Below are 15,908 nucleotides of genomic sequence, written 5' to 3'. Positions count from 1 at the left end.
TGGGCTTTCATTTTTCCATCTCAGTGCCAAGGGCTCAGAAAAACTTTTCCTTTCTCTGACTAAATATGACACCTAGCTGCATTTTTTTTAATGTATCTGTTCATAATCCTTTACAGGATTCACCTCTTTCCAGGAGTTTAACCCTTTCTAGGATTTTGTTCAAATAAAACATCTACCAGAGATTAACATTAAATACTTTGAAGTTCCAGAAAGTTGATTATAATTATAAACATGTTAAACATATTGCTTTATAAGAGGTTATCAAATATCTACCATAGTCAAGAATATTATATTTTCACAGATATGGTAGTACAGATCTTTTAATAATCCATTTCTGAAAAATGGATATCCTATGCTGCCTCTCAGGAAGAAATAGTGATTCACTGATTTCATTTGTCCAGTGCTCCTACAGGTTTTGCCCAACATGATAGATGTGAACTACCTATCTTTCTTCTCTTTGATCTGTTTGATTCTCAAGATTGTATGGATAATTTGCTTATCAAGGTTACAGTGGTTGTAAATGTCTGCCTCCCCAGAAACTATTTCCTTTTCTTAATATAAACCTGACTTTTTTTCTAAGATTCATTCTTAATCCACGTGATCATATGCCTCAGGAGAAGCTAGTTACACCCCAATTCCAAGGGAGGGCTTCTGAAATATTTTCCTCTCTCCCAAAAAACTGTTATTCTGGTTGTTGTTAAGTCTGCATATAATGCCTGAAATTGTTGCAGACTGTTTGCTTTCAACCTGAAAGTGATGACAGCATTGAGGAGAGCAGCAAGAAAAGACTAGAAGGATATGGTGTCTTGACTGCATTATTGAGTTACTGAATCAGTTGCCCTCTAAGCTTAAGAGTTTCTTCAGCCACTATGAGAGAAATGATACCTCCCTTTACTCTCATCCATCAGTCTTTTCAGTAGGTGCTTATGGGCTGTGTAAAAGATGATCCATTGAGATGCAGAAAGAAAACAACACAATTCCTATTAATGCTTATTTTTTATTAAAAGTAGTCAGTCATGTACTGGAGAAGGAAATGGCAACCCACTCCAGTACTCTTGCCTGGAAAATCCCATGGGCGGAGGAGCCTGGTAGGCTACAGTCATGGGATCGTGAAGAGTCAGACACGACTGAGCCACTTCACTTTCACTTTTCACTTTTATGCATTAGAGAAGGAAATGGCAACCCACTCCAGTGTTCTTGCCTGGAGAATCCCAGGGACGGGGGAGCCTGGTGGGCTGCCGTCTATGGGGTCGCACAGAGTCGGACACGACTGAAGCAACTTAACAGCAGCAGCAGCAGCTACTTACAATCAAAATAATCCTTTCAAACTGGACAGTAGCTTTAAGAAATAAAATATGTTTGACAATAATACTAATAATGCAAGCACAAATCAGCAATAAAAAAGTAGCAAAAAAGTAGCAGAGCTGTCACTTCTACCCTTGTACAAGTTCAGAAACATTAAAAAGTTTAATGAAAAACTATCATAACTGATGAAATGTCAGCCAATGGTGGCCAAGTGTAACTGCCTTTGAAAAAATTAATCTATAGCAGGACTGTTTACAAATGAATATTTAGAAATGGTTCCATCATTAAGTGATTGGGGGCCAAAAATGTGTCAACTTTAAACATTCTTACATGCGTATTAAACTTGGCATAGAAAGCTAAATTCAATTAAAAATTCTTCAAACAATGATCTAACAATGATTCTCAACCCTTTGTTAAATGTTTGTTTTCAAAAATCTTTTGAGAGGCTTATAACAACATCAAGGAAGATGGATTTGACAGAATTTCAAAAACAAATCACTTTTGCCTAATCAGTGTTTGGGACTGAAAAATGAGTACAGTAGGCCCTTCATATCTGCAGGTCCTGCATCCATGGATTCAACCAACCCAGACTGAAAATACTTGAAAAAAATTTCAGAAAGTTTCAAAAAAGCAAAACTTGAATTTGCTAAGGGCTAGTAATGGCACCCCACTCCAGTACTCTTGCCTGGAAACTCCCATGGACGGAGGAGCCTGGTAGGCTGCAGTCCATGGGGTCGCGAAGAGTCAGACATGACTGAGAGACTTCACTTTCACTTTCCACTTTCACGCATTGGAGAAGGAAATGGCAACCCACTCCAGCATTCTTGCCTGGAGAATCCCAAGGATGGAGGAGCCTGGTAGGCTGCTGTCTATGGGGTTGCACAGAGTTGGACACGACTGAAGCGACTTAGCAGCAGCAGTAACTATTAATGGCAGAAAGCAAAGAGGAATAAAGAGCCTCTTGATGAAGGTGAAAGAAGACAGTTAAAAAGCTGACTTAAAACTCAATATTAAAAAAACTAAGATCATGGCATCCAGTTCCATCCCTTCATGGCAAAAAGAAGGGGAAAACGTGGAGGCAGTGACAGATTTCCTCGACTGCTTCTTGGCAGGAAATCTATGACCAACCTAGAAAGTGTATTAAAAAGCAGAGACATCACTTTGCTGACAAAGGTCCATCTAGTCAAAGCTTTGGTTTTTCCAGTAGTCATGTACTGATGTGAGAGCTGGACCATAAAGAAGGCAGAGCACCAAAGAATTGATGCTTTCAAACTGTGGTGCTAGAGATGACTCTTGAGAGTCCCTTGGACAGCAAAGAGATCAAACCAGTCAATCCTAAAGGAAATCAGGACTAAATATTCATTGGAAGGATTGATGCTGAAGCTCCAATGATTTGGCCACCTGATACGAACAGCTTACACTTTGGAAAAGACCCTGATGTTGGTAAAGATTGAAGGCAGGAAAAGAGGGCAACAGAGGATGAGATGATTGGAGGACATCACTGATTCAATGGATGGGAACTTGGGCAAAGTCCACGAGATGGTGAAGGACAGGAAGGCCTGTCATGCTGCAGTCCATGGGGTTGCCAAGAATTGGACATGACTTGGTGAATGGACAACAACAAAAGTAACTATTTACATGTATTTATAACTATTAACATAGCATTTACATTGTATTAGGTGTTATAAGTAATCTAGAGATTAAAAAAAATATTAAAAAGATATACAGGATGTGCATAATTTATATGCTAATACTACACCATTTTATGTAAGGGGCTTGAGTATCCATGAATTTTGGTACCCACAGCAGTCCTGGAACTAATCTCCAATGGAAACCTAAGGATGACTGTGTTGTGATTTAGTAAGTACAGCCAGTAATGCATTTGAACCCGCAAATCCAAGTATCAAGACAGCCTGAATATTAAAAAAATTTTCATAATCAAAGAGTTAAATCAACATTGTAAAAGCTACTGATGCATTTCCAGTGGCATTATCTCACTAAAATTTATCAACAATAATAGTGATTCAATAAAAAGTTTTATAACAGTGCTTTAAATAATATTAGAATAAATTAACATTTTTTTCCTCTTTAGTTCACCTTCTTAACTTCTACTTGTATCCTTTTTAAGAATTATATACAGTAAGAAAGTGATATATATATATATATAATTTATAAATAGACAAGAATTGGGGTGTACATTCTCATTATTTTTATTAACAGGGCACACAATTATGAGAGTTTGGAGACTATTAGTTTAGAACTTCACTTTATCTGTTTGTCACTACTTTTTAGATTTTGTGATTTTGTTATTTATGTTGGCCCACCTATTCCCTCCTAATATTTACCAGTTACATGTGAGACAGTGGATGATCCCTCTTACCATTCCCTGATGGCTCAGTGGTAAAGAATCTGGCTGCCGATGCAGGAAACTCGGGTTTGATCCCTAGGTCAGGACGATCCCCTGGAGAAAGAATGGTGCAACCCACTCCAGTATTCTTGCCTAGAGAATCCTATGGACAGAGGAGCCTGGTGGGCTATAGTCCATGGGGTTGCAAAGAGTTGGACATGACTTAGCAACTAAACAACAACAAACCATTTATGGCAATAGCATTGGAATTTCATAACTTAAGGGAAAACTTGAGTCTCTCATTCTCATGAGTGATTGGATGATTAAGTTAAATATATTTTCTGAGGTGTTCTCATTGTCAAGGACCAAAGAAGCTCTTCATTTATTACTGCTAACCTGACACAGAGAAGGAAAGTCATGAAACAATATTTAATGACATCTGTTATGCTGGAGACATCTATCAGGCTGGAGAAAGGCAAGGGCCCATTGTGTAGATTATGCAAAAGTGTTGGCAGCCTTTTATACTATGAGCCTTTGTTTTCTTGCTGCTTCATTACCCCAAAGAATGAATTCATTCTATCTTTGAAATAATATGTATTTGGAGTTCAGGATATGAACATAAAACAGAGTATGATTCATCCAATATATCATAAATGATAGGAATATTTTTATATTGGTTTTTATATTATTGTAAAAGTATTATTCTATATTCTACTTTAGGAGAATCTCAGTAATTCACTATATGAGAGATAGTGACATTATACCTGCTAACTTATCATCAGTGGTTATTACTGCCCAGACAAAGGAAACAAGATTCAGAGCCTTTTTTCCACTAGAGGAGAATTATTGCGATATAACCAGCCCTAGATCAATTGAATTTCAGGCATTTAAACACATGAGCAGTGAAAAGAGAAAAAAATAGAGACGTGAAATCAGCCGAATATTCAGAGCACCTCCAAAATCAGTAGAATTCAAACATATTTGCCAATTTTCTCTAAATAATTTATTACAACTTAATATTGCTTTTTTCCTGTCTGAACTGAGCCTGAATAACTTAAATTTATTTGAGCCCTTATACTCTAAAAGAGTGGATTTTAAGGAAAACATTGTTATGGACAGTGCAGCTTTACTGTACAAAATTGTTCTAAACAAAATGATGTAGTCAAAACTGATCACTGATCAGAATGTTTTGAAAAGAGCAAAAGCATATATTCAGTGTTATTCTATAAAAGAATTGTATGAGAAACTAAGCTAATCCATGATCAACTACTACTTAAGAAAAAAAATAATGCTTACATGAAAATTAGTTTGAATAATGTAGAAATACTTCTTTCAATGTAATTGTGAGAAAGACCTTCTTAAAATAATCAGACTTGTTCAGTTCAGTCACTCAGTCGTGTCCAGCTCTTTGGGACCCCATGAATCGCAGCACGCCAGGCCTCCCTGTCCATCACCAAATCCCGGAGTTCACCCAGACTCACGTCCATCGAGTCAGTGATGCCATCCAGCCATCTCATCCTCGTCCCCTTCTCCTCCTGCCCCCAATCCCTCCCAGCATCAGAGTCTTTTCCAATGAGTCAACTCTTTGCATGAGGAGGCCAAACTACTGGAGTTTCAGCTTTAGCATCATTCCTTCCAAAGAAATCCCAGGACTGATCTCCTTCAGAATGGACTGGTTGGATCTCCTTTCAGTCCAAGGGACTCTCAAGAGTCTTCTCCAACACCACAGTTCAAAAGCATCAATTCTTCAGAGCTTATAGTATATCTTTTGAAGAATGCTATCATATTTATATAAGCATCTTTTAAGTATGGGGAAATGACTTCTTATGAATATGTACTGTAGAATCTTCATTATTTAAAAATTGCCACCTTCCAAGAGAGATTTCCTAAAGGAACATTAAAAGGAAGGTAAAGAACAAAACCTATAAATAATTTTGGCCACCAACATAATTTTCAGGGCACAGTGCAAAGTGAAAACATGGAGTCCATGTTCAAAAATTAGGGAAAAAAATAATATTAAAGGTTCTGAAATATAAAGCTTCTTCCTTTCTTTTGTGATCTCTCAGTTGTCAGGATATTTTATTTGTTGTTTAATATCACTCAATGAAAAATACTTTTAATTTTAATTATGAGCATGAATTTTACTATTTACCTTTCTATTGTACAAACTAGTTTTAAATTCAAAGAACACAACTCATATATGGAAGTACAGAAGTACACAATTAATACTTCATAGTTTATACATGTATATCTGTTTCATTCTTACCAGAATAGAGAAAATGCTACACAAAACTACCTCAACCATTTTTCATTCATTTTAATTCTTGAGACATGCACATTCTACCAACACTGTCTACCTTCTGCTTACTGATGAATAAAAAAAAGACTGAAATGAAAAATAACTATGAATTTCCCTATTTTTCCTTTTGTTCCATGTCATCATTTTTTGTCTGGCTAATAGAGAGAAGTAACAGAAGTAGTAAGAAAGGATATGATAGAGTTGCTTGGTCATTCATGTTTCTTAGAAGACCATTTCCTTCTTTCTGGTTTTAAAGCAAAATCTAGCTCAGGTTAGACAGCAATTCCTTGTCAAATATCAGGACCAGGTGGACTCTACAGTGATCAAGATGCTATTTGAGTTTATCTCTGCTCCAGCCAGTGCAGCAAGAGCCTTGTACCTTAAGGAAGTAGAGATATGTGTTTGAAAATCTAATGTAAAATCTGGGAAGATGATGAAAAAGAGCTGTGCCAACAATAATAATATAACATGGATTATAATAATAATATAACATAGATTATACTACAGATGAAAGCCAACAAAAAGCCAACTGAGGAGCACTATGAAATATTAAGGAGGTTAGCTGTTTCTTCAGTAGATGACTTTAATTCATAGGTAAGTTATGTGCTTCTGTTTAGCATAATTATAGATATGCCAAAGCTAGATACTAACATAACATTTAGATGGGTTGATCGATATTTCTGGCAGAGGGAAGACTTAACATCATTAAAATGTCATTTTCCTGAATTTAATATACACATTTCATGTAGTTTAAATTAAAATATTAAATTTAGGGGTAAAGGAGAAGATTGCATAAGCTAATCTTACAGTTCATTTGACAGAAGAAACAAATAAACAAAAACAGAAAGTATGAAAAATAAGAAGAACGTAAGGGAGGAGGACTTCCACTACCAGAAAATAGCATGCTCTGAAGCCATTGTAATGAAATCAATATGGTATTGGCATAGAAAGTGAAAAATACATCCATGGAAAGAATGATCTAGATTCTAGAAACAGGCCCCAGTATTTGTTAACTTAATGATTGATGCAAGGAATATTTCAATCTATTGAAAAAGAATGATATTTTAAAGTATGGTACTGACACAACTATCTTACCATCTGGAAAGTTTTCCAACCATATCAAAAATAAATTCCAGATGGATTAAAAAAAAAAAAACACTTTAGTGCAAAAAAGAACAATAGAAACTTAAAATCCAGGAAAAGCATACAACCTGGAGCTGAGGGATATCATCTTAACCAATCTGAGAACCTCAGTTACTATATAAAGAAAAAAAGACCCAACACACCTTCTTAACAACAATGCAACCAAAGTACAAACAACAACAATGCAAAAAGAACCCTACATGTTATGTGTAAAACAAAAGTCAAAAAGCAAATAATTTATTTGAAATAAAAGTGTTTTCAAATACCAACATAGTTTATATCTACAATACAAAGAGTTCTACAAATTAATCAGGAGGAACAAAGAGAATTTTTAAATGGGCACCTTTAATGTCTGGCTCAGGTACAGATCCTTGCTCTGTTTCAAACCCTCACCACACACTAAATCAGAACTGACTTTTTCCTGATCTAAGTATATGATTTTCCTTAAAACACCTAGTGGTTAACAAGAGTGAATATAGAAAAATGTGAAGCACCCTCCTTCTCCATCATGCCTTGTCAAGAGAAGTTTTGATTTAAAAAAAAATGTCAAAATTATGATAGGTATGAAATAATAGGGCAAATTGAAGATGCAAAACTGTATTTTACTTAAATTCATTTTTTCCTAAGTTTTACTTAATAGGGCATTATATAACTACGGTTCTCAATAATATTGTTCAAAGATTAAACCTTCCTTTCCTTCTAGTTTAGCTTAGCTTACTATATCAACTCATCTTCTTTTTAAAAGTATTTATTTATTTGGCCACACCAAGTCTTAGTTGCAGTGTATGGGATCTAGTTCCCTGACCAGGGATCGACCTCTGACTCCCTGCATTGAAAGGTCAGAGTCTTAGCCACTGGACCCCCAGGGAAGCCCCTCATCTTTTTTGTACAGTAGTTTTGTTTCCCTCACCTATCCTAAAATACAAACTATACTAATCCTCAAATACAGATCAATCCAGCCATATACTTGCTTGACTTACAGTGCTATAGGCATAGGCACTGAAGGCTATTGGTAAACATAAATTGCAAAGTCATTTTGAGTCCCAGTTTCACATATACCCTTAATTTATCCAGGCTTTTAAAATTTTCATTCTTTAAGTCCCCAACTTTAAATATTTCTTTCTCATTAAACCTACTTTACTTTCTATTTCATAGAAAAAGCTGTCAGACATAAACTACCTGATTTCCTGTCACCCACTATCCCTTCTTCCCACTGCACTTCCTCCAGTGTATTCATACACAGACATATCCTTTCTTCTTCCTCCTTAGCTTTGAAGAAAAAAAATCCTTCTTCCTATCCAAAGTTATTTTTTCACTTAACTCTCATCTCTCATCACCTCTCTCTTCTGGGATGTTGCATCTTCTACTGTCCCTTCCTTTCTCATTTCCCTCTTTCTATTGGTCATTTCTCTCAGCTTTTAAACAACTCAGATCTCTCCCATATTTTCAATAAACACAACAAAGTGTCCTTGATTTTGTATTTATTCCCTCCAATTACTCTCACTCTTTCCTTTTGCAATGGAATCTCAAGGGAATAGTGTGCACTCACTATCTCTATTTCCTTAGCTTCATCTAGTTTTTGGGCTTCCCTGATAGCGCAGTTGGTAAAGAATCCGCCTGCAATGCAGGAGACCCCTGTTCGATTCCTAGGTCTGGAAGATCCACTGGAGAAGGGATAGGCTACCCACTCCAATATGCTTGGGCTTCCCTTGTGGTTCAGCTGGTAAAGTGTCCACCTGCAATGTGGGAGACCTGGGTTCAATCCCTGGGTTGGGAAGATCCCTTGGAGAAGGGAAAGGCTACCCACTCCAGTATTCTGGGCTGGATTAGTCATACACGGACTATACAGTCCATGGGGTTGCAAAGAGTCAGACATGACTGAGCTACTTTCCCTTCCACTTCACTTTTCATCTAGTCTTCAACTTAGAACAATTGGGCATCTCCCAAAGATTTCAGATTCAAAGTTCTCTCATTTCACCTTTTTATTGCATTTACTGCCATGGATTATAACCCCCATAAACTCTCTTCTCTTAGTAACACCCTCTCCTGCATCTCTGGACACTTCTTAGTCTCCTTTATAGGATAGTTTTCCTTTAGCCACCTCTAAATGTTTCTCAGCCTACAAGAAATATTCTCCTGGATATCTCAAGCATTTCAAATTTGGCATGATAAAGATAGAGATCCGTCATTCTAAATCCTAAAAATCTTCCCCTTTAAAATTTTCCCTAATTGATTAACAGTTTTCATCCACTCAAATCAGAAACCTAGAAGGCAAAGGTTCCCCTTTTGCTTTTGCCGCTGCTATCCAATCAGCATTAAGTTTCCTGATAATTCTATTGTCTATATAGTTATCTTTATTTTCCATTGTCTCTTACTGCCAGTGACCTACTTTAGGCTCCCATTATTTCTTACTTGATCTGTTACTGATGTATGGACATCCTCTGGGTTCAACCCCTTCCCTGTTCATCTTCTGCACTGCCAGATAATCTTTTTGAACATGTAACTAATAATTTCATTTCACTGTTCAGAATTCTTTGGTGAGTCTATAACCTATAAAATAAAATTCAAAGTTTTTCATCTAGAATCTGTCTACTTCCTATAAAGTTACTTCCCCAATCTATTTAACACATTCTCCTTATAAATTTACACTCCAACAATACTGTACTTGAATTGTAATTTTCCCAAATGTGCTATATTGATTCAAGCCCAAAGTCTTCTGGATATTTTTCTGTATCTCTCTCCAACTTACTATTTAAGTCTCAGATCAAGTGCTCCCTCTTCTACAAACCTTTTCCTGACTTAGAACTGACCTAAGCTTTTCTTCCATATCACCCCACCATATTTCAGACACACTGCCATTACCAAACAGTTATCACAGCATTATCATAACTGCTTACACGTCTATCTGTCTTACCACTAGGCTGTAAGTTCTTTGAAGAGCGATAATTTTTTTGTTTCAGCATTCCCAATGTCATTCACAGAGCCTAATGTGTAGTAGATTTTGTATTCACATGTTTAATACATACATGAACGAAAACTTGATGGGTTAAAAATATTCCCATATTAATTGAAAAGTTCTATATATTATAATACTCTTCATTGACTTTTACACAGGTGAAAATGAACAACTAAAAAGAAATGCTGATCTTATGAAAGAAAAGTTTAAAATGCATGAACAGGTGAGTTTATGTGTCTTTATATTCTATCAAATACCTGTGGAGCATTGTCTTCCCAAATTAGGAGGGGGGGAGTCATTTTTAATTAATATAGGCAGCCAAAAAGATACAAGTTTTGCAGACCCTCAGTGTTTTACAAACTAATGTAATAGTATATTGCTTGCATTACTTTCTTTCAAACAAAAAGGGATGCAACAATTTTGCCATTTATTTAAAAAGTTATCTTAGAGTTTTTACTCTTCAGTATACTCTTAATTAGCACTTTATAAAAGCTTTTTTGTGATAAAGTGAATGCCTTCAGTATTTTATGATTTGAGTGATCTATTGAAATTTTATGGCACCATCCAAATGAAGAGAGCATTTTATGTGGGTCCCCAATTTTCTCCCAAGAGCCAGCATACACTCTGCTACTTTTTCTTATCTCCTATAAAAAGAGCATCATGATAATAATTATAGAACATAAAACCTAGTGCCTAGAACATAAAATATCCTCAATGAATATAAGTTCCCACCCCTCTGCCCTTTGGGAGGTTTATTATGCTTGTTTTTTCTCATCTCCCAAGAGCCAATATGTCAAACTCTGGCAGATCTAAGATTTCCAAAACTCAGCTTAGATCTGTATCCACCTTAGAACTTCAACTTGAAGGATGATCTCTGTTTCAATCTGGTTCTTAAAGAGCCTTTGAAGAAACACAAGCTAATTCTGTAAACATGCTGGGGCTTCTAGGTAATACTCAGGAGTAATGAATGGTATCTCATGTACTCTTGGAAAATTTAGCTTCTCATCACCAATTTTGAAATAATTTAAATATCCCTGGGTTATATCCCATTCTTTATATTTCCTTTATATCTTTACTTTATTTTTCCATCCCTTTCATATCTTTCCTCTACATTTCAACAATAAATGTAGTCAGGGTGTAATTGGAACAGAAAGGGAGAAAACTTTTGCCTCCTCTTCTAAAATGTCAGATTGTAGAATACTTCTTTGTCTAAAATAATATGAATTTTCAGAGGGGTGGGAATGACAGAATAAACACCGTAACCCAAGATTCTGAGCTTATTAACTGCTGTCCAAAGCAAACTAAAGATTACCTCAACCTAATGAACATTCTCTAGTACAACACCTCCAGGCACATCCAAGACATACGGAGAACCACTCCCTAGAAATAAACTTTGGAGTTACTTACCAGCCATATTTATGAGACTGGAAGATTGGTAACTTGTATGTGAAGAATGCTTAAGTTTTATAAGAAGATATAACCAGAAGCTGTCCCTTGGAATTTAAAGTTCTCAAGAAAGCAAATGAAAAGAAGGCAATCAACAAGAACCTGTTGGAATTTTGTCCCCTTAAAAAGAAGAAAGGATTGGACTCTTTGGGGCTGTTACAGATTATACTAGAGGAGAAGAACCCAGTGAGATACAGCCTGGTACCAGCCCAGACGTTTAAGATAGGCTTCATGCCTCGAGACTACAGTGAAAATTCTCAATCTTACCAAACTAACGGCAGCATGTCAGGTGGGAAAATCAATGGAGAATGAAAAGACATGTAGATTTGTCTCCTAGAGTTTCCCAGAGCAACAACTGCTTAGTGCACCAATTTGAGTCAGGAGTCATTTATGAAAGCCATTGTGTAGTTGTCCATCTAGAAATCTAGATTCAAGCATAGGAAAAATATCACAGTCTATGAGATTGACCCCTTCAGTCACCTACCTAACTTTAATCAAAGGCAATGGTTGGATAGGTTCAGCCATTCCTGTAAGTTTTCTGGCAAACTAAGTAACACAAGTAGGAATCCTGACTGTATCCTCTTGAATTTAAGGAAATTTTTAATTATATATATAAATTAATCTTTATTTTTAATTATAGCTGCTTAAACCAGTGGATCTTGACTTTTTTTCATCTCCTCAAATACCTGAATATACTGAATATCTATTAAAACCCATGAACCCTGATAAAAAAGTGCTCAAAAGGGCACGTGCATGCATACAATTTCAGGAAGTTAACAGACCCTTGAAAACCCTTTATCTGGGTCTAGGGTAAGAACCTCTAACTAATAATTCTTATTAGCATTCTCATTCATTGAATACATATCAAGGGATATACACCAGGAGATAGGAATACAACAGTGAGTAAAAACAAAGTCCCTGCTTTTACAGTGCTTAACACACATGCGTGCCCAGTCATGTCCAACTCTTTGCAACCCCATAGACTATAGTCCACCAGGCTCCTCTGTCCATGGGATTTTGGCAAGAATCGTGAGTGGGTTGCCGTTTCCTACTCCAGGGGATCTTCCTGACCCAGGGATCAAACTCTCATTACTTGCATCTCCTGCATTGACAGGTAGATTCTTTACTACTGGTGCCACCTGGGAAGCCTTACCATGTTTATTAGAAGATTTTTCTGGGCCTCCTGCCTGCATCATTGTCTCTTTCTTACTATCCCACTTCACTTTTATTCTTCCTTCTTTCCTTTACTCCTCTCCATCTAGAAATATACCTCTGGAAAAACTGAAAATTTAATCTCTCTGGTGGATTTCTCTTTCCACACTTCTCTCAACACCTCTCTCTAGGGACTTCCCTGGTGGTACAGTACATAAGAGTCCACCTGACAGTACAGGGGACGTGAGTTTGATCCTTGATCTGGGCGGATTCCACATGCCACAGAGCAGCTGAGCCCATGCACCACAACTACTGAAGCCCATGTGCCTAGAGCCTGTGCTCTGCAACAAGAGAAACCACCACAGTGAGAAGCCCAGGCACCCCACCTAGAGACTAGCCCCTGCTTTCTGCAACTAGAGAAAGCCCTTGTACAACAATGAAGACCCAACACAACCGAAAAAATAAAATAAATACTTTTTTTAAATGCTACTCTCCTTATGAGCATAATAAATCACTTCTCTGCTTCAACAACCTATAAAACTAACCTCAGGAGGCTGTTGACCACTTCTCAGATCCCAAATTCATCCTTCTTTAGCCTCCTCATAAAGCTGACCCTTACCATAGATAATGCTTAACCTCCTTCTGGAAATTAGGGATGTTTATATAATTGTCAGAAATGGAAAATTCAGGCTACATTCAAAGAGATTGACCCTATGTTAAGGTAAGTTTGCTGCTGCTGCTAAGTCGCTTCAGTCGTGTCTGACTTTGTGCGACCCCATAGACAGCAGCCCACCAGGCTCCCCCGTCCCTGGGTTTCTCCAGGCAAGAACACTGGAGTGGGTTGCCATTTCCTTCTCCAATGCATGAAAGTGAAAAGTGAAAGTGAAGTTGCTCGCTGGCTATCAAATGATACATAAAGTTGGCTCTACAATATACTTTGGCTTTTTTGAAATATTTTAATGTTCATGCCATTTCTGCACACACTTAAAATATTTTGAGCATCTATGATAAGTTATGGATATGGTGATGAGAATTCAGGAGGCAAAGATAAAAATCATTGTGTCTAGATGATCTATCTACTTGAACAAGAAATTGGTCCTTCTCAAAGTTTAGCATTCAAACAACGAACAATATCTTTCCTCTCTAGATATAATTATATATCAAAAATTAATATAAACTTTGAAAATTTCATCTAATCAAAAGATGTGAACACATACTTAAATTGAACAATGAATATATGTTTTAATCTATAGGAACATAGGAATAATATTGCCAAACTTATGAGTGAAATGAAAATCAAAGAGGAGGGACATAAGATTGAAAAAACAAAACTTTATCAAGATATGCAGAAAAAAGGTAAGTTTTTATTTTTAATTTACTGAATTCTAAGATACCATATATGCCAGAAAATTTGGAAAACTCAGCAGTGGCCACAGGACTGGAAAAGGTCAGTTTTCATTCCAATCCCAAAGAAAGGCAATGCCAAAGAATGCTCAAACTACTGCACAATTGCAGTCATCTCACACGCTAGTAAAGTAATGCTCAAAATTCTCCAAGCCAGGCTTCAGCAGTATGTGAACCATGAACTTCCAGATGTTCAAGCTGGTTTTAGAAAAGGCACAGGAACCAGAGATCAAAGTGCCAACATCCGCTGGATCATGGAAAAAGCAAGAGAGTTCCAGAAAAACATCTATTTCTGCTTTATTGACTATGTCAAAGCCTTTGACTGTGTGGGTCACTGTGGAAAATTCTGAAAGAGATGGGAATACCAGACCACCTGATCTGCCTCTTGAGAAACCTGTATGCAGGTCAGGAAGCAACAGTTAGAACTGGACATGGAACAACAGACTGGTTCCAAATAGGAAAAGGAGTACGTCAAGGCTGTATATTGTCACCCTGCTTATTTAACTTCTATGCAGGGTACATCATGAGAAACGCTGGGCTGGAAGAAGCGCAAGCTGGAATCAAGATTGCCAGGAGAAATATCAATAACCTCAGATATGCAGATGACACCACCTTTATGGCAGAAAGTGAAGAGGAACTCAAAAGCCTCTTGATGAAAGTGAAAGAGGAGAGTGAAAAAGTTGGCTTAAAGCTCAACATTCAGAAAACAAAGATCATGGCATCTAGTCCTGTCACTTCATGGGAAATAGATGGGGAAACAGTGGAAACAGTGTCAGACTTTATTTTTGGGGGCTCCAAAATCACTGCAGATGGTGACTGCAGCCATGAAATTAAAAGACGCTTACTCCTTGGAAGGAAAGTTATGACCAACCTAGATAGCATATTCAAAAGCAGCGACATTACTTTGCCAATAAAGGTCCATCTAGTCAAGGCTATGGTTTTTCCTGTGGTCACGTATGGATGTGAGAGTTGGACTGTGAAGAAAGCTGAGCACCGAAGAATTGATGCTTTTGAACTGTGGTGTTGGAGAAGACTCTTGAGAGTCCCTTGGACTGCAAGGAGATCCATCCAGTCCATTCTAAAGGAGATCAGTCCTGGGTGTTCATTGGAAGGACTGATGCTGAAGCTGAAACTCCAGTACTTTGGCCACCTGATGCAAAGAGTTGACTCATTGGAAAAGACCCTGATGCTGGGAGGGATTAGGGGCAGGAGGAGAAGGGGACAACAGAGGATGAGATGGCTGGATGGCATCACCGACTCGATGGACCTGAGTTTGAGTGAACTCCAGGAGTTGGTGATGGACAGGGAGGCCTGGCGTGCTGCAATTCATGGGGTCGCAGAGAGTCGGACACGACTGAGCGACTGAACTGCAGATACCATAAAAAAACTTACATGCATATATAATTTTTTTCAGTAATTACCAGTATTCTTGAGTAAACACTGCCTTTACACATCTCAATTTAGGTTTGTTGCTTTCTTTATATTTATGTGATATAAATTACATTTATAAATTGGACTCATGGAGTTTGAATTTAACATTTATGTGAGATAGTTAATATTATTGTAAAATTAATATAAAATGTAAGTTAGCTTTGATATTTATATACTCATCATATTGAATATAATTTCACTAAGAAATTATATTCACTATTCACTAAGAATGAAATGTAATTTCTCTAAGAAATTATATTCAATATTCAATAAGAATGAAATATTCTTCCTTTAGCAAAGTAGGTCTCATGAACTAATGTTGAGAGTTAACTGGTTTCATAAAGGTATTTAAAAGTTTCTTAACAAGCCTAGATGCACACCGTATGCAAAAATTAACTTGAATAATAGATCTGAATGTAAACCTA

The 15,908-nt window shown here is 36.9% G+C and overlaps 1 protein-coding gene across 3 annotated transcripts in view; it reads left to right on the top strand.

Moving 5' to 3' along the window:
- Positions 1 to 15,908, top strand: part of CCDC152 (coiled-coil domain containing 152) — a 41,667-nt gene that overhangs the window by 18,620 nt on the left and 7,139 nt on the right. For all 3 annotated transcript variants that reach the window (XM_070774710.1, XM_070774711.1, XM_019982874.2), the window contains exons 5-6: positions 10,209 to 10,273; positions 13,902 to 14,004. In XM_070774710.1, coding sequence (XP_070630811.1) covers positions 10,209 to 10,273; positions 13,902 to 14,004 — 168 coding nt within the window. The remainder of the gene's footprint in view (positions 1 to 10,208; positions 10,274 to 13,901; positions 14,005 to 15,908) is intronic.

This window comes from Bos indicus, chromosome 20, assembly GCF_029378745.1.
Source record: "Bos indicus isolate NIAB-ARS_2022 breed Sahiwal x Tharparkar chromosome 20, NIAB-ARS_B.indTharparkar_mat_pri_1.0, whole genome shotgun sequence".
In the NCBI taxonomy this organism is placed as follows: domain Eukaryota; kingdom Metazoa; phylum Chordata; class Mammalia; order Artiodactyla; family Bovidae; genus Bos; species Bos indicus.
The sequence above is the reverse complement of the archived record's forward strand: the minus strand, read 5'-3'. Positions and strand labels throughout refer to the sequence as shown.